General features: G+C 46.6%; 1 protein-coding gene across 2 annotated transcripts in view; it reads right to left on the reverse strand.

Annotated features, from left to right (window-relative positions):
- Positions 1-3,509: 3,509 nt before the first annotated feature.
- Positions 3,510-24,151, reverse strand: part of SMARCE1 (SWI/SNF related BAF chromatin remodeling complex subunit E1) — a 75,365-nt gene continuing 54,723 nt past the window's right edge. For both annotated transcript variants that reach the window (XM_075350161.1, XM_075350160.1), the window contains 5 exons: positions 22,463-22,634; positions 7,371-7,543; positions 5,089-5,190; positions 4,642-4,882; positions 3,510-4,251 (listed from right to left, as the gene is read on the reverse strand). In XM_075350161.1, the coding sequence (XP_075206276.1) occupies positions 4,025-4,251; positions 4,642-4,882; positions 5,089-5,190; positions 7,371-7,543; positions 22,463-22,634 (915 nt within the window). In that variant the 3' untranslated portion in view covers positions 3,510-4,024. The remainder of the gene's footprint in view (positions 4,252-4,641; positions 4,883-5,088; positions 5,191-7,370; positions 7,544-22,462; positions 22,635-24,151) is intronic.

Raw genomic sequence — 24,151 nt, forward strand, 5'->3', positions numbered from 1 at the left:
TGACGCAATAGCGATGTTGTTTGCGATGTTGCAGTGTGTGAAACCTATCAGCGACCCGGCCCCTGCTGTGAAGTTGTAATCGTTACAAATCGTTCAGGACCATTCCTAGGTCCTTTGTTTCCCGCTGTGCAGCATGAAGTTTCAGTGAAGACTTTGCAGAGACTTTGTTAGCAACTTCCCTTTCAAAAGGCTGCTTATCAACGTCCCCAACAACCAGCTAGGTCGCTCTGCAGGTCCGGATCGCTGTTGAGTTGTTGGCCAGGTTTGCCTGTTTGACAGCTCACCAGCGACTTAGCAGAGACTTAGGGAGGTCGCTATTGCGTCACCAAACCGGTGACGTTACAGCGATGTCCTTTGCGATGTTGCAGTGTGTAAACCCAGCTTTAGTCTGCTTGTCTTCAGCAAACTGTTAAGGGGGGTTTTCTTGTGCTTCAGCTTTAGAAGAGACTTCCTTCTGGGTCAACAGCTATGCAGACCAATTTGATGCAGTGGTGCTGTAAGGTCTGACTCCCACCTCTTTAACCTCTGCAACAATGCTGGCACCACTTATACACTTATTTTGAAAAGACAATCTCTGGATATGGCGCTGAGCACGTGCATACAACATCTTTGGTCAACCATGGCGATGCCTATTCTGAGTGGAGCCTGTCTTGTTAAACCGCTGTATGGTCTTTGTCACCGTGCTACAACTCCGTTTCAGGGTGTTGGCAATCTTCTTATAGCCTAGGACAGGACAGTGTTCCCTAACTCCAGTCCTCAAGAGCCACCTCCAGTGCATGTTCTCAGGATTTCCTTAGTATTGCACAAGGTGCCAGAACTCTTTTCTGTGCAAGTGATTAATTTATCATCTGTGCAATACTGAGGCCATCCTGGAAATAAGCACTGTTGGTGGCTCTAGAGGACTGGAGTTGGGGGGGGGAATACTGGCTTAGGCCATCTTTATGTAGAGCAACAATTACTTTTTTTCAGATCCTAAGAGAATTCTTTGCTATGAAGTGCCACGTTTAACTTCCAGTGCCCAGCATGAGAGAGTGTGTGAGCAAGAACACCAAATTTAACACTTGCTCCCCATTCACACTTGAGACCTTGTAAACTGAGGCACATGACACCAGGGAGAGTAACAGGCTAATTGGGCACAATTTGGCCATTTTCACTAAGGAGTGTACTCACTTTTGATGCCAGCGGTTTAGACATTAATGGCGGTGTTGAGTTATTTAGAAGGCACACCAAATTTACACTGTTATACAAGCTGTACACTGACTACTTTACATTGTATCTTAGGGTCAGATCTTCAGAGTTGTCCCATGAAAAGACATTAAAATACCTACAAAAATCGTGAGGGGTGTACTCACTTTTTCTGATATACTCTATATAGGCCACTTCATATAAGGAGACCAGACAATATGTATTACATTTTGTGTTGGGAAATAAAAAGCAAAATACAGGGACAGCTCTTGTTAAAGGCTTATTGTTGTATGATAGAATGCCAAAACGCTGAGGCTAAAACACTCCGATAATGCACACAGCTAAAGTTATTAAACGCTACTTAGTCATAAATTCTCCTTTATCAGCAGCCAGATAAAACATCTTTATTATTTCTTATGGTGTGATCTGATCATAAAAAATAGTTACCAGCATGATTAGTTTGGCAAATAGACAAAAATTATAATAAATACCGAATTATTATATCGAATCCATGGAGAGGTGATAGTGACGCAGTAGTGGGCTTTATTCAGTCTGAGCAGAACCACACGTTAAGTTTTGTAACTTTTTGCTTTGTTGCAATAGAGCAATGTATATGTTTTGAGTATGAGGTCCATGTCTTTTTCTACAGCTATGGTATATAACATGATCTATACACTCTTGTTTTTCTTGGTCCTGGTATTTTTCAGAGGGGTCCCGCCTATTTTTGCTCTCAGCTCAGTCTGAGAACATGTGGAATGTGAGGTTTATTTTCTTCCACTCTTTGTTGGTTCTTTGGGGGCTCAGCCTTGCAGTACAGGTACTGTGGGGCACCAGGTCACTCGCCATGATGATGCACCATCACTTTGGCAATGGTTGCTGCTGCACCCCTTAAGGTCAGAAACCCACCAGGAGTTTTCAAAGTTACATGGAAGTCTGATTTGAATGTTAAACCAACAACCACATGTTCAAGTTTGCAAATTTTTGCTAAGCAGCAAAAGATCATATGTATAAGTTTTAGATGTGCAGATAATGTCATTTTTACAGCGATGACATCCAAGAAATACTGAATGGTAATATGAATTGCCTTCACTTTTTGGAAAAGTTACATTTTGGGTCAGAGAATCTTCACCCTAAGCAACTGACCAGGATCTAAGGCTATGTGCCCACGGGACAATACCCACGGATATTTTCACAGGTTTACAGCAGCTGCTGCCTAGAATCCGCAGCTATCCATTGCTGCGGGATTCGAGCATTTTTATTGCGTTAAACCTGCGGGACAAGTACAGAAATATCTGCAGAATTCCCACCCTGTATCCCCATAGTGGAGCAGCGGGAATTCCGAAGATATTTCTGCATGAATAATTGACATGTAGTTACATACAGCTGCGGGACATCCGCAGCTGCACATACTATACCACACCATTGATACAGCACTCCCCAAATCCCATAGGATAACATGGGGAGTGTCTGTACTTGATAAAACCTGCGAACGAGGTCGCTGCTAAGTCACCATTTTCTGTGACGTAGCAGCGACGTCGCTGTGTGTGGCATCCAGCATTGACCTGGCCCCTGCTGTGAGGTCGCCGCTCGTTGCTGAATGTCCTGCTTCATTTTTTGGACGTTGCTCTCCTGCTGTGAAGCACACATCGCTGTGTGTGACAGTGACGAACTGAAGAGAGCAGGAAGCCGGAGTCTGGCAGCCTGCGGTAAGCTGTAACCACGGTAAACATCGGGTAACCAAGAAGCCCTTTCCTTGGTTACCCGATATTTACCTTAGTTACTAGTGTCCGCCGCTCTCACGCTGCCAGTCCCTGCTCCCTGCACACGTAGCTGGAGTACACATCGGGTAATTAACCCGATGTGTACTCTGGCTAGGAGTGCAGGGAACAGGGAGCCGGCACTGGCAGCGTGAGAGCGGCGGACACTAGTAACTAAGGTAAATATCGGGTAACCAAGAGAAGTGCTTTCCTTGGTTACCCGATATTTACCTTAGTTACGCTTCCACGCGTCACTGCTGGCTGGGGGCTGTTCGCTGGTGAGATCTGCCCGTTTGACAGCTCACCAGCGACCATGTAACGACACAGCAGCGATCCTGATAAGGTCAGATCGCTGCTGCGTCACCATGTGTGACACCACCCTAAGGCACTAAGTAGCCTGCAAGTTTCAGCTGTCCAACTCCAGGCATGCCCTGATGGATGTAGTAGCACAATACCTGGAGAATCAGCGCAAGCAGAGCACTATGGGTCCTGTATCTAGTCTAGGCTAGCAGTGTCCCATATAATCTTAGGATCTGGAAAGAAGCCGAAAACAAAATCATGCACACAAAAGGTTTCATTCTTCTTTATTTTCTTTGCATTTGATAAAAAAAAAAGAAAAGTAATAAAAAATATCAGTTGATAACTAGTTTCTTACACAACTGCAATGAGAATTGTGTTTAGGCCACATTAGTTACAAAGATGCAGTATGGCGGGGGGGTGGGCATTAAAATTTAGTTTTGAGTGAAGAATTAAAACAACGCAGGACTTGAACATTCTTGCAGCACTGACTTGGTATGAAGCTGGTCTGCACCCATCGGGAGGACACAAATTTTAATTCCATTGTCAGGTTACAGTACATTGAGGCCAATGCGTGCGAGTCAGCTAAAATGCCACATGACGCCATTCTTATGGTGCTATTGCCTATCCACCATCATACAATACTAGGCAGTGCTGACAAGAGCTCCACAGAGATAGCTGTCAAGAAGCAGCAATATGGTGGGTTTATAATTTAGGAATGATTTCAGAGGTCTTCCCTCACCGACCTATGCGTGACAAAATAAGCCATCTCTAGCACACTGAGATCAATCCTTCCGGTCTGCTTCCTCCGCTGTTTGATCTACAGGGGTTTCCTCCACCGTCCCACTGTTGCTCTCAGACCCAGTGTTGCTGTCACTTGTTCCCTCATCCAGGGTGCTATCTACTGCTTCTTGTCCACTTTCCTTGTCTTCAGGGGTAGATGTTCCCTCCTCACCATTCTGCTGGCTCTCGTTGGTCTCCTCTGGTGGTGGTGGCAAAGAAGGAGTGTCCTCTGGAAGAGAGAGTGTTACATGTACACTGCTCATATCACAAAGTAATAATTGCCAAATTACTGGCTGTTTTCTTTTCTTAGGTGGCAAGTAAACTTTACACGGGAGTAACCAACTACCTTCATCTTGCGTTTGTATCTGGAGCTTGAAGAATGCATGAGGCCTGCATATATAACCACAGGGCCATCACACTGCTAGGAGCTGGCAAAGTATGAAACGGATATATCAAAATTAATATATCCCATGATATTACAATTAGTGGATTGGCTCCTACTTTTGGAACCTAAAAGGAGAACATTGGTGCTACAACATGCATTTTGCAAGGCAAAGCAGCTGGTGGTGCACACAAAGATCTGCATATGAAGCAAATCACTGATAAGAACCCTAAATACCTGTCTCCATCGCTGCCACCTCCTCCTCTCCATTCTTCTCTTCGGTCTTCACCGCCTCCTGCTCCTCCTCAGCTGCTGCGGCTGCCGCGGCAGCAGCAGCTGCTGCAGCGACTTGATTGCGTTCAGCTTGTTCTGCCGCTTCTTTCTCTCGTTCCTCCTGACGCTTGCGAGCCTGTTCTTCTGCTTGGGCTATTTCTGCTGCAATTTTATCCATATCCACCTCCACTTTCAGGCTGCATAGCTGTAAATATGAAACAAGAGTCAAGACAAAAGCCGCATACTATAATCATTATATGCAAAGGAAAAGATGCCCGGGACTCCAGGCACGTCACATGATATAAAAGGTGACCACTTCCAGTGATTCTGACACCGGGCACATACTAGTCCTAGCAAGAGAATAGAGAACCAGTGTAGTCCTCAGCCAGGGATCAGAATATTGAAACTTACCCGTTTAAGCTCATTGTTGAAGGCATCGGTACTTTCCAAGAACTTTCTCTTCTTTTCCTGGTGACGATCTTCAATTTGTAACAGCTCTGCCTCCAATTTGCGCTGATGTGAAAAACAAAGAAAAGTGAGGACACTGATCACCCTCGGCATAACTTTAAGACCCAGAAGATATTACTCGACCCTTTCCAGGAATACCACAGATTGGAAACATGATTGGCCCAAGCGGTGAGCTATTTTTGCAGCCACTCTGCCATTTTAGTATTTTTTTCATTATAAAAGGGACATTTTTTTCCCTCTCTACAAGGCGTTTGCCTTTTCTTGGAAGTCGAGTTGTTTTTTTATAGTACTGCTTTAAAAAAGAGCAATTTCAACATTGTTTTTCTATTTCTCTAACATCCAAGCTGAAAAAAACACCCTAAAAAGGCGTGCATAGCCTTGACAATGCGCGCAGGGTCTTTGTACTGATGTGCACGGCTCTGTAGAGCCATTAGTGGGAATCAGGCATCATTACACACCCACTCACCACACCTGCAGACTGGGGTGAGGTTAGTTTCTACCCAGCGTGTTTATTCACGCTTACATTCAGAAACAAAAGGGATACAACTTTAAGCCACAAAGGAAGCTGCAACTTATAAGGATAAATCTTTTTAGCAGCAGCTTTTAATCCGTATGAATATTAATGTTGCGTGTTATATATGTCTATGCAGCAGTGTCCAGCCCCGCTCACGATGTCTAACAACTGAAAACGTTTCATACACTTGTCAGCAATGGAGAATGAAAGTGATAAACATCAATGAAATTAGGCTTTTTTTTGTAAATAGTTCATTTTTAATCCTGATGTCATCCCTATGTCTGTATTTTAATTCTAGGACATCCACGTGTATACACTGACAACTTAAAAATTATAAAGGGCCAAATACAGTTTCTTATGTATATGTAGGTGCCATGAATCTGAAAATAAGAATGAACATATGGATGATGTAACTACGGCATCATTCTATTAAAGCACCCATTGAGTTTAATGAGGTAGTAGGAGCTGAAAAATGGATCAGACTAGTGAGTCTGGTTTTTTTTTTACTCATGTACTATATCAGTTCATGTGTAAGGCTCTGTGCGCACTAGTGCGTTTTACCCGCGGATTTGCCGCGGAAATTTCTTGAGAAATGTCTGCAATCTTTGTGCAGACATTTCCCATGTGACCACAAGGGGCAGAGCCTCTGCCAACAAAGCTGATACCAGTTCACATGGGTATGACCCCACACAGGTCCTGCAAGAGACAAAGTAAATCAGTTGTATAATGCTTATGCTAATTCTAACAGGGGGCGGGGATAACTATGCATACCCCCAATATTATCTGATCCTCAGAAGCTGTCACTCAAGAAGCTGCTGATTTTATAAACTTCCCTTTCTTGGATTTCAAAACCTAAACATCCTAGCTGACCACTACATATATGTATAGAATCAGCCTGATAGTGCCAGTATAGCACTGGCTTTAGGTTATATACGAAAATCCTGGTGATTGGTTCCCTTTAATGCTTAATGTGAATCCAGCCTATATCAGATAGTATTAGGCTGTCAGTCTTCTGTGTTACAGTGTAAGTGCACATCAGTCGATGTCCCTTCATAAACAATAGAACAAACCACAGCAATATGGTCATCTTTGAGTTTATAACATTCCTCCCTGTTTTTAGAGAGGGGAACAAGCATGCATATTGTGCGGTCATATGAAGAGACATATGGTAAGAAATAAATCTAGGGAAGAAATAAAGTATGGACTTCTCATTCTGCATACAGGCCTGCAGTGGTCACATAACTGCAGAGATGACGCACTTGTGATATCTCTCCATCATCCTAATAGCAGGTGCACATGGCTGTATTTTCGGTCCGAGTGCGATCCAACAAAACATCAGATCGCACTCGGATCAATGTTAGTCTATGGGGCCGCACACGTGTCAAATTCCTTTCCTCAGAAAATGTCTGTTCGAGAAAAATAAAAATTACTGCATGTTAAAGTTAGATCCAATATTTGGATTGAATTCGGCCATTCAAGTCAAGTCTTGTGAGGGAAACATCACACTGTATTCAGATGACATCTGAGTGCAGTCCAATTTCCAGACTCCCAGAATAGAGAAGACAAGAGAATCTTTTTTTCTCAATATTCTTATCAGAGAGAATCGGAGCGCACTATGCTCTGATCAGAGTGTCATTTACATAAATGGCACAATTCTCTAGAAAGACAAACTACAACCTTCTGCTCTAATAGGTTTTACCCCAGTACTAACCTGATGAACCATAAGAGACTGGACTTGTCTTTTAAGGACCTGCATCCTGGCTGTGGTGACAACAGATCTCACATCAGGCACTACGCTCTCGCTCAAGATTTCACTAATTAGGCGATGATTCCTCTGGAAACGTGCAGCTGCCGTATGCTTCATGGAAAAACCGTCATCATAGTCTTAAAGATACAAATGAAATGTGAACAGGTTAGGTCAAAGTTATTTAGGTATGAGGTGCTCTAAGACTGCGCACGCATGTTGTTCCAGAAGTGTGTCAAGTTGCTCCAAAATTGCACCAACATGTAGCTTTGGCTCAATTTGGAAAAAAAGACTGCAGCTAGCAACCAAAAAAACAAAACAAAAACACTTTCACTAATTATTTAGTGCAGTTACACAGTAAAATGATCACATTTGCATAGCAGCAAAATTTCTGGTCACAGTGATGTGAATACAGGCTAACAACCAACAGCAAGTATCTATTAAAATGCTTCCCAAAATCATGAATGGGCATGAATCATGACTCAGGATATTGTTGAATAAAGCTAAAATCAGAATATTTATAAAGACAAATCAATTGCAAGTAATTTTACTGTTGCAGCGTTGTATGAAGCAGTATTACTTGCGGAATTAATTTGAGGCACTAGGGGGAGCCAGATTACCTGTTAGGAAACCATCCTTAACCACTAAAACAGTGGCCCCATTAAGGCCCCTTATTCCTTAATGATGGTGGCTGGTAATAAATGCATAGCGCCCCCCACAGCTAAAAATCATGTGGGGGTCAGCTGTATGCAAATAAAAAAAAAAAAATCTGAAAAGACCAAATACCGGGAAAAGATAAAAACACGCTAAAAATGTGGCTTTTTTTTTTTAATAAAAACCGATCAAAAAGTGAAATGTAAAAAATATGATATAAATTAAAACCTCAAACCATCCTGCAAGAAAAAAAACAAAAACAAACTTTGTAGTTTGGGGAAAAAAATAAAGTTACACCTCTCAGAATATGGTGGTGCAAAAACAAAAATACATTGTTAAAAATTTGATCTCTATCAATAAGTGAATTACTGTTCATTCTGCATCTGAAACATCTGAATTAAATGATCAAAAAATAGAACAAAAAAAATTGTACGTCGCACAAAAAATAAGAACAAATACAGCTCTGCTTGCCAAAACAAAGTAGTTACAGCTCTCAGAGCATTTTACTGTGTGATAGTAGCAAAAATAAAAATAAAAACTATAATAGGCCATGTGCGCACTAGAAATTTACTTTTTCTTAAAGGGGTTATCCGGCTTATTTTGACTTTTTTTCCCCTATTGGGCTACATTGGGGCAGGTAAGTAGATAGTGAGCACTTACCTGCCCTGCTGTCAGCCCCTCTCCCCGGCTCAGAGTGGTCATGTGACCGCTCCTGCCGCGATTTTGCTGCTTCCGGTCATTTCATGTCAACATGGGCAGGACCATGTTGACATGCAAATCTGGGAACAGCATGTCACCGCCCTGCTGGGCAGGTACAGTGTGTGAGTCCCCGCCCCCCTTCTCCGCACCCGTACTCTCCCTGCAACCTCCCCTGGCACTGCTGTGGGACCCGTGAGCTGAGGGGAGGGGCCTGGCGGCGGCTGCCCACGGTGTCACCGCCAGCACCGGGCCCCCTGCTCAGGATCGCACATTCAAATGCATCAGCAGCATCTGTGATGCCGATACATTTGAAAGCGCTGATGAGAGGGAGCGCTGCTTCTCATCACTGTCCCGCTGTCTGTGTCTGACAGTTCAGGACAGCTGTGACGTCACTATTGTGCTGATATGTCCAGACCAGACAGCGGACAAACATGCAGGAGCGGCGGGAACCGAGGAGGGGTAAGTATGTATTCCCTACATGTGTTCCCTATGGGGGTAGAGGGGTTGGTGCAGAACGATGGTGGTGGTGGTGGTCGGTACAGAGCCCGATGTGTGTGTGTGTGTGTGTGTGTGTAGAGCCCAGTGTGTGTGTGTGTGTGTGTGTGTAGTGTGCAGAGCCCAGTGTGTGTGTGTGTGTGTGTGTAGTGTGCAGAGCCCAGTGTGTGTGTGTGTGTGTGTAGTGTGCAGAGCCCAGTGTGTGTGTGTGTGTGTGTAGTGTGCAGAGCCCAGTGTGTGTGTGTGTGTGTGTGTGTGTGTGTGTGTAGTGTGCAGAGCCCAGTGTGTGTGTGTGTGTGTGTGTGTGTGTGTGTGTAGTGTGCAGAGCCCAGTGTGTGTGTGTGTGTGTGTGTGTGTGTGTAGTGTGCAGAGCCCAGTGTGTGTGTGTGTGTGTGTAGTGTGCAGAGCCCAGTGTGTGTGTGTGTGTGTGTGTGTAGTGTGCAGAGCCCAGTGTGTGTGTGTGTGTGTGTGTAGTGTGCAGAGCCCAGTGTGTGTGTGTGTGTGTGTAGTGTGCAGAGCCCAGTGTGTGTGTGTGTGTGTGTAGTGTGCAGAGCCCAGTGTGTGTGTGTGTGTGTGTAGTGTGCAGAGCCCAGTGTGTGTGTGTGTGTGTGTGTGTGTGTGTGTGTAGTGTGCAGAGCCCAGTGTGTGTGTGTGTGTGTGTGTGTGTGTGTGTGTGTAGTGTGCAGAGCCCAGTGTGTGTGTGTGTGTGTGTGTGTGTGTGTAGTGTGCAGAGCCCAGTGTGTGTGTGTGTGTGTGTGTGTGTAGTGTGCAGAGCCCAGTGTGTGTGTGTGTGTGTGTGTGTGTGTAGTGTGCAGAACCCAGTGTGTGTGTGTGTGTAGTGTGCAGAGCCCAGTGTGTGTGTGTGTGTGTGTGTGTGTGTAGTGTGCAGAGCCCAGTGTGTGTGTGTGTGTGTGTGTGTGTGTGTGTGTGTGTGTGTAGTGTGCAGAGCCCAGTGTGTGTGTGTGTGTGTGTAGTGTGCAGAGCCCAGTGTGTGTGTGTGTGTGTGTGTGTAGTGTGCAGAGCCCAGTGTGTGTGTGTGTGTGTGTGTGTGTGTAGTGTGCAGAGCCCAGTGTGTGTGTGTGTGTGTGTGTGTGTGTAGTGTGCAGAGCCCAGTGTGTGTGTGTGTGTGTGTGTGTGTGTAGTGTGCAGAGCCCAGTGTGTGTGTGTGTGTGTGTAGTGTGCAGAGCCAGAGCCCAGTGTGTGTGTGTGTGTGTGTGTGTGTGTGTAGTGTGCAGAGCCCAGTGTGTGTGTGTGTGTGTGTGTGTGTGTGTAGTGTGCAGAGCCCAGTGTGTGTGTGTGTGTGTGTGTGTGTGTGTGTGTAGTGTGCAGAGCCCAGTGTGTGTGTGTGTGTGTGTGTGTGTGTAGTGTGCAGAGCCCAGTGTGTGTGTGTGTGTGTGTGTGTAGTGTGCAGAGCCCAGTGTGTGTGTGTGTGTGTGTGTGTGTAGTGTGCAGAGCCCAGTGTGTGTGTGTGTGTGTGTGTAGTGTGCAGAGCCCAGTGTGTGTGTGTGTGTGTGTAGTGTGCAGAGCCCAGTGTGTGTGTGTGTGTGTGTGTAGTGTGCAGAGCCCAGTGTGTGTGTGTGTGTGTGTGTGTGTAGTGTGCAGAGCCCAGTGTGTGTGTGTGTGTGTGTGTGTAGTGTGCAGAGCCCAGTGTGTGTGTGTGTGTGTGTGTGTGTGTAGTGTGCAGAGCCCAGTGTGTGTGTGTGTGTGTGTGTGTGTAGTGTGCAGAGCCCAGTGTGTGTGTGTGTGTGTGTAGTGTGCAGAGCCCAGTGTGTGTGTGTGTGTGTGTGTAGTGTGCAGAGCCCAGTGTGTGTGTGTGTGTGTGTGTGTAGTGTGCAGAGCCTAGTGTGTGTGTGTGTGTGTGTGTGTGTAGTGTGCAGAGCCCAGTGTGTGTGTGTGTGTGTGTGTAGTGTGCAGAGCCCAGTGTGTGTGTGTGTGTGTGTAGTGTGCAGAGCCCAGTGTGTGTGTGTGTGTGTGCGGTGTGCAGAGCCCGATGTGTGTGTGTGTGCGCGCAGAGCCCGATGTGTGTGTGTGTGTGCGGTGTGCAGAGCCCGATGTGTGTGTGTGCGGTGTGCAGAGCCCGATGTGTGTGTGTGTGCGCGCAGAGCCCGATGTGTGTGTGTGTGTGCGGTGTGCAGAGCCCGATGTGTGTGTGTGCGGTGTGCAGAGCCCGATGTGTGTGTGTGCGGTGTGCAGAGCCCGATGTGTGTGTGTGCGCGCAGAGCCCGATGTGTGTGTGTGTGCGGTGTGCAGAGCCCGATGTGTGCGCGTGCGGTGTGCAGAGCCCGATGTGTGCGCGTGCGGTGTGCAGAGCCCGATGTGTGCGCGCGCGGTGTGCAGAGCCCGATGTGTGCGCGCGCGGTGTGCAGAGCCCGATGTGTGCGCGCGCGGTGTGCAGAGCCCGATGTGTGCGCGCGCGGTGTGCAGAGCCCGATGTGTGCGCGCGCGGTGTGCAGAGCCCGATGTGTGCGCGCGCGGTGTGCAGAGCCCGATGTGTGCGCGCGCGGTGTGCAGAGCCCGATGTGTGCGCGCGCGGTGTGCAGAGCCCGATGTGTGCGCGCGCGGTGTGCAGAGCCCGATGTGTGCGCGCGCGGTGTGCAGAGCCCGATGTGTGCGCGCGCGGTGTGCAGAGCCCGATGTGTGCGCGCGCGGTGTGCAGAGCCCGATGTGTGCGCGCGCGGTGTGCAGAGCCCGATGTGTGCGCGCGCGGTGTGCAGAGCCCGATGTGTGTGTGTGTGTGCGCGCGCGCGCGCGCGTGTGTGTGTGCGCGCAGAGCCCGATGTGTGTGTGTGTGTGTGTGTGTGTGTGCGGTGTGCAGAGCCCGATGTGTGTGTGTGTGTGTGTGCGCAGAGCCCGATGTGTGTGTGTGTGTGTGCGCAGAGCCCGATGTGTGTGTGTGTGTGTGTGTGTGCGCAGAGCCCGATGTGTGTGTGTGTGTGTGTGCGCAGAGCCCGATGTGTGTGTGTGTGCAGAGCCCGATGTGTGTGTGTGTGTGTGCGGTGCGCAGAGCCCGATGTGTGTGCGCGCGGTGTGCAGAGCCCGATGTGTGTGTGTGTGTGTGTGCAGAGCCCGATGTGTGTGTGTGTGTGTGTGTGTGTGTGTGTGTGTGTGTGGTATACAGAGCCCGATATATGTGTGTGTGTGTGTGTGTGTGTGTGTGTGTGCAGAGCCAGATGTGTGTGTGTGTGCAGAGCCAGATGTGTGCGTGCGTGCAGAGCCAGATGTGTGTGTGTGTGTGTGTGCGCAGAGCCCGATGTGTGTGTGTGTGTGTGCGCAGAGCCCGATGTGTGTGTGTGTGTGTGTGTGCGCAGAGCCCGATGTGTCTGTGTGTGCAGAGCCCGATGTGTGTGTGTGTGTGTGTGCGGTGCGCAGAGCCCGATGTGTGTGCGCGCGGTGTGCAGAGCCCGATGTGTGTGTGTGTGTGTGCAGAGCCCGATGTGTGTGTGTGTGTGTGTGTGTGTGGTATACAGAGCCCGATATATGTGTGTGTGTGTGTGTGTGTGTGTGTGTGTGTGTGTGTGTGTGTGTGTGTGTGTGTGTGTGCAGAGCCAGATGTGTGTGTGTGTGCAGAGCCAGATGTGTGCGTGCGTGCAGAGCCAGATGTGTGTGTGTGCGTGCAGAGCCAGATGTGTGTGTGTGTGTGTGTGCGTGCAGAGCCAGATGTGTGTGTGTGTGTGCGTGCAGAGCCAGATGTGTGTGTGTGTGTGCGTGCAGAGCCAGATGTGTGTGTGTGTGCGCGCGGTGTGCAGAGTCCGATATGTGTGTGTGTGTGCGCGGTGTGCAGAGCCCGATGTGTGTGTGTGTGCAGAGCCCGATTGTGTGTGTGTGTGTGTGTGCAGAGCCAGATGTGTGTGTGTGTGTGTGTGTGTGGTGTGCAGAGCCAGATGTGTGTGTGTGTGTGCAGAGCCCGATTGTGTGTGTGTGTGTGTGCAGAGCCAGATGTGTGTGTGTGTGTGCAGAGCCCGATTGTGTGTGTGTGTGTGTGTGTGTGCAGAGCCAGATGTGTGTGTGTGTGTGTGTGTGTGTGTGTGTGTGCAGAGCCAGATGTGTGTGTGTGTGTGCGCGGTGTGCAGAGCCAGATGTGTGTGTGTGTGCAGAGTCCGGTGTGTGTGTGTGTGCGCGGTGTGCAGAGCCCGATGTGTGTGTGTGCAGAGCCCGATTGTGTGTGTGTGTGTTTGCAGAGCCAGATGTGTGTGTGTGCAGAGCCAGATGTGTGTGTGTGTGTGTGCAGAGCCAGATGTGTGTGTGTGTGTGCGCGGTGTGCAGAGCCAGATGTGTGTGTGTGTGCGTGCGGTGTGCAGAGCCCGATGTGTGTGTGTGTGTGCGGTGTGCAGAGCCCGATGTGTGTGTGTGTGGGCAAAGCCCAATGTGTGTGCAGTGTGCAGAGCCCGGTGTGTGTGTGCGTGTGTGTGTGCAGCCCGATGTGGTGGGCGGTGCAGAGCCCGATGTGGTGGGCGGTGCAGAGCCCGATGTGGTGGGCGGTGCAGAGCCCGATGTGGTGGGCGGTGCAGAGCCCGATGTGGTGGGCGGTGCAGAGCCCGATGTGGGGCTGATATTACCAATGCTGTAGTGATAACAGGTCAGTGCTGGGCAGAATACTGACATGGAATGTGTGTGCAGGGGGCGAGGCTGGACAGTGAGGGCGGGTGGTGCCAGCTGTGACTGAGGTTTTGCACAGGAAGTGGTCAATTTGCTGAATGTAAACAAAGAGCTGCAGAGAATAAAAGGGATAATTCAAGAAGAACAAAAGTTAGGCTGGTTTCACACTACGTCTTTTTAACATCCGTTGAAAACGTTTTTTTAACGGAAGTACGGATCCTGCTTTTATAGCAAATAACGTATGCAAACGCATATGTTATTTTGCAGGATCCTGCACTGGATGTTTAGGGTCGGGTATTGGAGTCATGTGATCGGGAGTGAGGGTAACTAGACTGGGAGGAGGCTTCTGACAGCTGCAGACGCTGGTAACCAAGGTAAACATCGGCCTTGGATACCCGATATTTATCTTGGTTACGAGTCAGCTGCTCGGAGCTGGGCTGCCTGCACGCGGGGGGAGGGGAGGGGAGGGGAGGGGAGGGGAGGGGAGAGGAGAGAGACAGACAGAGAGACAGAGAGACAGAGAGACAGAGAGACAGAGAGACAGAGAGACAGAGAGACAGAGAGACAGAGAGACAGAGAGAGAGACAGAGAGACAGAGAGACAGAGAGACAGAGAGACAGAGAGACAGAGAGACAGAGAGACAGAGAGACAGAGAGAGAGACAGAGAGACAGAGAGACAGAGAGAGAGAGAGAGAGAGAGAGACAGACACTCTGGTTCTGGCCATGCTCAGTCCAAAAGCAGGATCCTGTCTATCAGCATGCAGCGTTCACCTGCGTTTGCGTGCGTTATAGTCAGGATCAAGCAATTTGCAGTATTTGGACGGAGCTCAAAAACGCTACATGTTGCGTTTTTGAAACATGTTAAAATAACGCAAAAGGACGGATCCTGCGTCTAACGGACGCAAACGCATGCAAACGCAGGTGGACGCGAGTCCATTGAAAATGCATTGACATGAAAACGGATTTGCACAGGATCCGTACTTCCGTTAAAAAAACGTTTTCAACGGATGTTAAAAAGACGTAGTGTGAAACCAGCCTTAGAAAACAAAAAAATAACAATGTAGGGGTGTTTTATATGACAATACAGCACAGATTAGCTTAACAAAAATGTTTGAGTTTATGTCGGACAACTCCTTTAAAGGAAAAACTAGACCCTCTGAAAGAATCCCGCACCTGCGGTAAAAAACTGCACCAAAATGCGGTTTGGTGCGGATTTTCCGCAGGTTGGTCCCTGCGGTTTTTACCATAATTTATGGCAAAAAATGCAGGTACCTGCAGAAAAGTAGCGACATGCCCATTAATGCCACAGCGGAAACTCCGCAGATAAATCCGCAGGTATAAAAAAGTGTGCACACAGGATTTTTTTATCAAAAATCTCTGAGTGATAGATGGAAAGTATAATAATAATAAATTACGGCCACTCCACAATAACATCAATAGAAGGAAGGAGAAAAGGAGTACTAGATGGCCAACCATATAGTCAACAAATATCAAGACCATTGTCAATAAAGTATAAAATCTAAAGTTTATTAGACATATTTTCAGACAATGGTAGAATCATGATAATAGAAAAAGACGTAGTAAATAGGAGGTCAATCCCAGAAAATCATTCCCAAAAACAGGAGGACATCAGCCCAATATGGTAAAGGTATATACATAAATGGGTAAGCAGCACCCTAAGAATGTGGCAGAGGTAATCCTCTTACCACAGATCCAATAAAGTGTCTATTGAGCAAAGCTGCTTACCCATTAGAAAGTGCAAGTGCTAGGTCAGTGCCAGGGCAGGAGTCCAATACCAGTGGGAGAAGCCCCAACGCGTTTCGCCTGCGTTGCTTCTTCGGGGGGCAATTTTTTATACCCACAAGATTTGCTGGGGAATGACTGCAGAAATGTTAAACACATTTTCTGTGGAAATTCCAAGGTAAAATCTGCGGTAAATCCACAGTATGCGCACATAGCCTAAATCTGGCTTCCTCTTCACCTGTAGTGTAAGGAATCCGCACTGGATAGGTTTGCAGTGATGACTCCATGTTTTTACCATGCTTTTTGTATTGGCGCATTCACTGTTGAACCCTGAACCATCAGATCGGTGAAAACATTGCTTTTTTCACATACCGTATTTTTCGGATTATAAGTCACACTTTTCCTTCCCAAAATGTTGGAGGAAAATACGGGGGTGCTTGTTATAACCTGGTAGTAGCTTACCAGGGGTGTGGGCATGCAGTACAGCAGGGTCACAGGAGGCACTGCCCCCGCTGCATGGCAGTGGCAGGACTAGGGTGAAACAGCGGGCATTGCGAGGCAGGAGTGGGCAGCGCAGCGCGTGTCCTAGCAAAACAGGAGCTATCCTTGCGAAGCAACGAGCATTGCGAGGCAGTAGCCATCCCTAGTGATTGTTTAAGAAAAAAAAATGGGGCCTGGAGTCAGTGCGTGTGCATAGGGACCGCTAGTCAATGAGGATGCAAGATCTCATATGCACACATTCCATTTTCTTTAAGTTCTCTGCTGGGATATCAAAGGGCTGGAGGCAGCTCGTGCTCAGATGAGATCTCTGCTTGTCATGTCTCAGGTGCCATTTCTTTGAAGCGTGCAGCTGTCTTTTTTTTTTTTTTATATGCTACCAACTGTGGAAACTATTTTACTATTGCCCTTATACCTCATGTCAGCAAAATTCTACTTAAGTTCCTATACGGACACTAAAGTCTTACTTTGAAAAAGAGCTGCCAGAAGAACAAGTAGGATTCAGAAAAGGCAGAGGAACAATAGATGTAATTGCTAACATTAGGTGGATAATGGAAAAGGCCAAAGAATATAACACGGAGCTCTATTTTTGTTTCATAGACTACAGCAAAGCCTTTGACTATGTTAACCACCAGAAACTTTGGAATACCACGAGGGATATGATGTGTCCTGATCAGAATAATAATAATAATAATAATAATAATAATAATAATAATAATAATATTTTTAAATTTGACACAAAACCCCCCAAAATAGGCAGGACATAATTGTTGGCACCCTCAACTTTGGTTGCACACCCGTTGGAATAAATAACTGCAATCATTCGCTTCCTATAACCATTAACAAGCTTCCTACATCTCTCAACTGGAATTTTGGATCACTCTTTTGCCAACTACTCATATTTGAAGGCGCCTTCTCACAACTGTAATTTTAAGATCTCTCCACAGATGTTCAATGGGATTTAGATCGCTGGCAACTTCAGAACTCTCCAGCGCTTTGTTTCCATCCATTTCTGCTGGTTCTTGAAGTATGTTCCAGCTGGAAGACCCTTGACCTAGGATGCAAACCCAACTTTGGGTACATTGCGACCCAAAATCCATGGTTAAGGCACCCAGAGGCAGCAAACAACCCCAAAACGTCAATGAACCTCCACCATATTTGACTGGAAGTACTGTGTCCTTTTCTATGTAGGCCTCATTCCATTTTTGGTAAATAGAATAGAATGATGTACTTTACCATAAAGCTCTATGTTTATCTTATCTGTCCACAAGACGCTTTCCTAGAAGGATTTTGGCATACTGTGCAAACAGTGCGGTCCTCATGCCATAATGTTTAATTTGCAAATGCCGATGGATAGTTCACACCGACCCTGATGCACCCTGAGCCTGCAGGACAGCTCGAATTTCTTTGGAACTTGATTGGTCTAGATGGTGGATAAGCAGCCCCAGAGGTATCAAACACGCGGCCCCTGAGGCGGCTTCTTGTGGCCAGCAAATACCTAGACCCCATAACGATTGCAGCCCGATACGTACACGGTGCCGCCACCGTCAGCACTTTACTTCCGGCGAGTATAACTTGCGGCACCACGCAGAGAAGCACTCCTCTACACAGCTTTACTAATGGCAGCTGCCACTGGCCAGAAGCCAGCAGCTAACGTGGGTGTATTCTGATTGGCCGTCGCGGCTGCCATTGGTAAAGATGTGGGGAGAGCAGCAGTGCCGCAAATCGCTCCACAGAAGGAAAGCAATGATGGCTGCATGTATGTGTATGTACCAGACAGCAATTCTCACGGCCCTCATGGGGTCTAGGTTCCAAGGTTCCAGCAGGCTGTAAGAAGCAGGTAAGGAAGACACCGAGGGAACAGAGGAAAGGTGAGATTTTTTTTTTTTTTTATGTGAACGTCATAACGGGATATTACAGGATGGGACATTACTACTGATGGGGACAATATGGGCACATTACTACAATACGGCACAATATTGGCACATTACCACAGGGGGACAATATGGGCACATTACTACAAGATGGGGGACAATATGGGCACATTACTACAGAATGGGGACAATACTAAAAAATGAGGACCAAGATGGAAATATAATTACAAAATGTTAGCCAAAATTACTATATGGTGGTAATTGTAAAACAATATTACCTACAAGAAGGAAAAAAAAAAAAAAAAAAAGTTTTTCCCCCCCATAAATAAGTATTTTTAATATACAAGTTAAAATAAAAAAAGTGCACATTTATTATAATGCACAAGCGAAAAATGTGAGTCAAAAGGTGTATAGAAAAAATATGCGATCGCTAAAAATGTCACTGGATCCAGCAAAGAATTCGGTCTCCAAATTTTTTTTCCCTATACCCTTATACTCAGCAGAGTTTGAGACCCCTGATCTAGACTATCCTGTGATGCAACCTTCCATCAATTTTTCTATGCCATCCATGCTCAGGGAGATTAGCTACAGTGGCATGGGTTGTAAAGTTCTTGATATGTTGCACACCGCAAACTAAGGAACATGATGATCTCTGGAGATTGACTTGTAACCTTGAAATTGGTGATATTTTTCATCAATTTTGGTTCTCAAGTCCTCAGACAGTTCTCTTAGATACACAATGCAAAAATTGAGTCAACATTTCCCCCTTTTTATCCAATTTCAAGTCAGATTTTCATATTGCCCACACCTGTTACTTGCCACACAAGAGTTTGAAAGAGCATCACGTGCTTGGAACAAATGTCGGCCATGACTATAAGAATTGTAAGTCTGAAAATATTAAATCGATATTTTTCACAAATAAATGCAAAAACTATCTAAATAAAGAACCAACATAAAGTACAATGTGTCAAGAAAAAAAAAACACCTCAGAATCCCTGGGAACCGTTGTAGTATTTTAGGGTTTGTGCCTTATTATTAAGGACATTTCTCAATATGGCCTCCAGCTGTGATTATAGAAATTCTTGAATTAGCAGTGCAGAGTCTGAAGAACACCAAACATTCAGACTTTCTACTTCACAATAATATTTTGCATGTATAATAATTTTTTTTTAAAGAAAAAGGAGAGATCAATACCACACATTTCTGGGACTACAAATCACCACCTCTGAATGAGGTTTCTGTATGTTACAGATTAGACCGTAGTGCTGATAAGCAGTCACACTAAAAGGGGTAAAACTAAAACCAGCACAGTCCACAGTACAGAAAATAGGAATTAGACCTAATGGTAATTCGCTTTCCAGTAGTTCCTCAGGACAGCATCACAGAGAGGTAATCATCTTGACTTATATATAGGGACAGTATCAAGGAGAGGTTAAAAAGGTCCCTGTAGTGTTTTTAAAGTACCACAGAAGGATTGGTGCAAATGGTCTATACAATATAGTCTATACTAAGGGGAGGGAAATAAGGGTGCTGTCCTGAGGGGCTACTGGAACCAGAATTACCAGTAGGTCTCCTGGCATTACTAAGCAGAGTTCATCATCAGAGGGGTTTTGGACTCTGGATTTGATAAAGTGTCCTGGATAAACACAGGTGGCCATACATTATAGATACAGGAAGAAAGAACTGACTTGTTATATCCGAGTCTTCTAATACAGGACCTAAACCAAGCCAGAGCTGATGGAAAGATCCACTTACCACTGGGGACAGACTGCATAACTAGGAATGGATTAAACTGCCCAAGGCAATAGTGTGAAATTGCTTCTATACATGGCACTAATGCAGACATACCACCCAGTCTGCAATGGTGGTGACAAGGGGACATCCTGTAGAGGAAAGAGGGTCTCTTCCAATCTTAGAGAGCGATTCTTCACTTGAGAGCAGTGAGACATGAATGTTTTTTACTGTGATAGCAGTGAGCCTATGAGTAAGATTACAGAGCTCTCTGCCACAAGATGTTGCAGTATTTGATTTATGACAAAACTCTACAGGTTATCTATACATTACTACTTTAATACGTTAATGGGGCATTGGTTCAGTGAACTAGTTTTATTACCATATGTGGAGTAAAAAAGGAACCCTTCCCCCTAATAGCAACAATTAATATTATCCATTTCATTTCATTATTGGTCCCCTCTCTAGATTGATAGAATATCACGTTATAAACTAGAGACCGGACATAAGAAAATAAGCACAGAGGTTGAAAGATCCCGACTAGACAGAACATGGACCGTAACTGAATTTAGACTCTGGTTTTGAAGCATTAGTGAGAAAAATTACTAGATCAATCTGAGTATGGCTGCTTATTAGGCTAAGCTAACTCCAGGTCCAGAGGTACAAGGCCCCTCTAACCGGAGTTGAGGCTAGTGACACAAGATGTAAGACACAAGCCAGAGGCATTAGCCCGGAGGCACTAACTCAAAGAGCATAGGCCCATGATGCAGAGAGCCGGGGCGCAAGTCGTGAAGCCAGAGGCATGAAACACAAGCCTGGAGGCACAATGCATTAACCCAGAGGTCACAGGCCAAGCGGCACAGATCCATGAGGCAGAGAGCCAAGGTGTGAGCTGGGAACTTCAAAGCTGAGAAGCTGCGAGTCCAGCGGTGCAAGGCCAGCAGCTCAAAGCCAAAGGTGCAAGAACAGAGGCATAAAAGGCTTGAGACCAGAGGTGTAAGGCACAAAGCCAGAGGCGCAAGGTGCAATGGCAGAGGCGGGAAGTCAGTGGCGGAAGTTCACAGGCACAAAGCTAGAGGCACAACACGTGGGGCCAGAGGCTCAAGGCACAAACCCACACAAAGCCAGTGGTGCAAAACAAGAGGCGCAAGTCCAGAAGTCCAGAGGCGCAAGGCAAGAGACCAGAATCAGACTTACACTTGAGTGTAATCCATTTGTGGATTCAGGATAAACCTTTTTGAGTGGTATAGCTCAAATGTCAGACTAGTCCCACCTGAACCAATTAATTCACTCTGAGGCTCAGCTGGAGGGTCCTTTCTATGTACGAGAATGTGCAAGATCCACATTATACACCCTCCTAAAGAAGGATTAGTAAGACAGAACCTGATGTGGTGAGAGAATAGTGGAAACATCTGAGTGTAAGGCTATGTTCACACAGGGCATTTGTTGTTTTTTTTTTCCTGCAGTAAAAACTCGTCTCTTGGCAGGAAATAACCTAATGGTTTTGGTGCTGCTTATGCACTTCCTTATTGCATTGTTTGGGTGAAAAAAATCATGGCGAAACTACTTTAAGAATGGACATGCTGCTTCTTTCAAAAACACAGCAAAAACAAGCAGGTTAACATTTCAATTAGGAGAAAAAAAACCCAAAAAAACAAGTGTTTCTGGGTGCGCGCGCATGAGATTTCTGGAATCTCATAGGCTTTGCTGGGACTGTAAAAGCAGCTAGCATGGATATGCATAAAACCAAAAGGAAAAAAAAAAAAAAAATGTAAAAAAACAAAACAAAACGCAGCAAGTATGTTCTGTTTGAAATCACCTTATTCACCCACAAAATGAAGACCAACATGAGGTCACAGCAAAGGTTAAACTCTGAAGCTCAAATAGGAGTCCCTGCTGGCCCCAGACACCACATGAGGCAACAAACTTGGCCATGTGGCCTAATCTTATCTCAAAAGTTGTAAAGCCTAGCTTCCGAACTTGAAGCCAAACTTTAGAACGTGAGGCCCAGGTTCTGCACAAAGGCAAGCAGCTTGTATCCGCCCAGAGGCCTAGCATATTGTGACAATCACACAGTGCACTTACCTGTGGAGCCTCCCCCTTGCCGTAGCTTCACCACTTCCTTCCTCACAAGTTTTGCCTCTGAATACTTTACAGGAACAGGGGTAGCTGGTGATGCCAAGAGTCTTCCACGGAGAGAAGTGGCGCCACAGACTGAAATGCTGCTTCCTTGCAGATGGTACACTGATGGTTGATGAACCACTCTCTGAGAGGTCTCGGCCCCAGGGCACTTGACAGGGATAAGAGGCAGAGACCCCCAGATCCCCCTGATCCCATACGGATACGGCGAGGGATGGCTGAGAGGCCTCTCTTTATGAGGTGTCAGCACCTGTCCACTTGCCAGGGAGAAAGGAAGACGTAAAGCCCCCGATCCCGTACTCTTCCCAGAGTCCATATGATAAAATTTAAAGGATAAAATGTCTGCACTCTAGCAGCACCTCTCAGACTGTCTCTGTAGGGACAGGAAAACCACTGAAAGGTGGAGGTGGGGAGGGGCCTTTTAACCTCTTTGTGATCCTTTCCCTGTATAGGTCAAGGGCGATTACCTCCTGTGGTGCTGTTCGGAGGGGCGTGCTCGAAAAAGGAAATGTTTTCCATCTAATGTCATGCAGCCATTGTGCACTGATCTATATGAACCCCATTCAGACACATGTGGACATATGCTACTGTAGGTAGGGTAGGTCATATGCACTGGGTTGTATAGCTTACCGTCAGGGTCCTCTGCTGGCTGGATGCTCATGTATGGCTCGCCCTTATCAATGCGAGACTGGCGCTGACGACTTTCTTCTTCCAGGGCTGCTTCAGCTCTGCTTTTGGCATTGATGTACGCAAGATAAGCAGGCGAGTTGTGGTACGTCTTCATGGATTCATTGTACTCAATCTGCAGGAAAAACACAGCAGAAACCACAATTACAATCACATGCACCAATACAGCCATTAGGTATGCTACAGAATAATACTCAGAATGACCTCCGCTGTACAACTCCGCTCTTCTATAACTTCGGACACTTAATTGGATCGTTCTAGGACAAGACTTCTGTACAGATTGGAAAAACATTAGCAGTCCATTTTTTATGTTGTCTTGCCCGCCATGTCTTCTATATTTAAACCAGTCACAATATTTCCGCTAATCACAAGCCATTGTTTGGCCGTAAAGCTCTCTCGTTTTAATGGGTTTTATGGAATTAGATAGAAAATATGTAGTTTTGTTTTCTACTCTATGGACTGTGCTGGTATTTTAGTTTTACCCCTTTAGTGTGACTGCTCATCAGAAATGCAATCTAATCCAAAGTGTACAGCGGAGACAACCCTAAAGCTGGTGTCACACATAACGACGACGACAACGACGTCGCTGCTACGTCACCATTTTCTGTGACGTTGCAGCGACGTCCCGTCGCTGTCGCTGTGTGTGACATCCAGCAACGACCTGGCCCCTGCTGTGAGGTCGCCGGTCGTTGCTGAATGTCCAGCTTCATTTTTTGGTCGTCACTCTCCCGCTGTGACACACACATCGCTGTGTGTGACAGCGAGAGAGCGACGAAATGAAGCGAGCAGGAGCCGGCACTGGCAGCTGCGGTAAGCTGTAACCAGCGTAAACATCGGGTAACCAAGGGAAGACCTTTCCCTGGTTACCCGATGTTTACGCTGGTTACCAGCCTCCGCTCTTGCTGCCAGTGCCGGCTCCTGCACTGTGACATGTGGCTGCAGTATGCATCGGGTAATTAACCCGATGAATACTGTAGCAAGGAGAGCAAGGAGCCAGCGCTAAGCAGTGCGCGCGGCTCCCTGCTCTCTGAACTGTGACATGTAGCTGCAGCACACATCGGGTTAATTAACCCGATGTGTGCTGCAGGAGAGCAAGGAGCCAGCGCTAAGCGCGGCTCCCTGCTCTCTGAACTGTGACATGTAGCTGCAGCACACATCGAGTTAATTAACCCGATGTGTGCTGCAGGAGAGCAAGGAGCCAGCGCTAAGCGCGGCTCCCTGCTCTCTGAACATGTAGCACAGCGACGTTATGATCGCTGCTTCTGCTGTGTTTGACAGCTAAGCAGCGATCATAACAGCGACTTACAAGGTCGCTGTTACGTCACCGAAAATGGTGACGTAACAGCGACGTCGTTGTCGCTGTCGTTTAGTGTGACACCAGCTTAACTCTAAGATCCAAAGATTACATGACTAGTAGTGAGGCGCAAAGACGCACCGTAGCCCTCAGCTCTAGTGATCAGACGAAAGAAAGACACAAACAGAGATAGGCAAACCCACAGATATTCGACCGGACTTTAGAAAAAGGCAAAAAATAAAAAGTCCAATTCAGGACCAGACTTGAAATGAGCATGAGTCCTGACGCCAAACCGTATATAAAATCGAAATTATGTGCTCTAAAATGGTGCTAGTAAT

The sequence above is a fragment of the Anomaloglossus baeobatrachus genome, chromosome 5 (genome assembly GCF_048569485.1).
Source record: "Anomaloglossus baeobatrachus isolate aAnoBae1 chromosome 5, aAnoBae1.hap1, whole genome shotgun sequence".
Taxonomy (NCBI): domain Eukaryota; kingdom Metazoa; phylum Chordata; class Amphibia; order Anura; family Aromobatidae; genus Anomaloglossus; species Anomaloglossus baeobatrachus.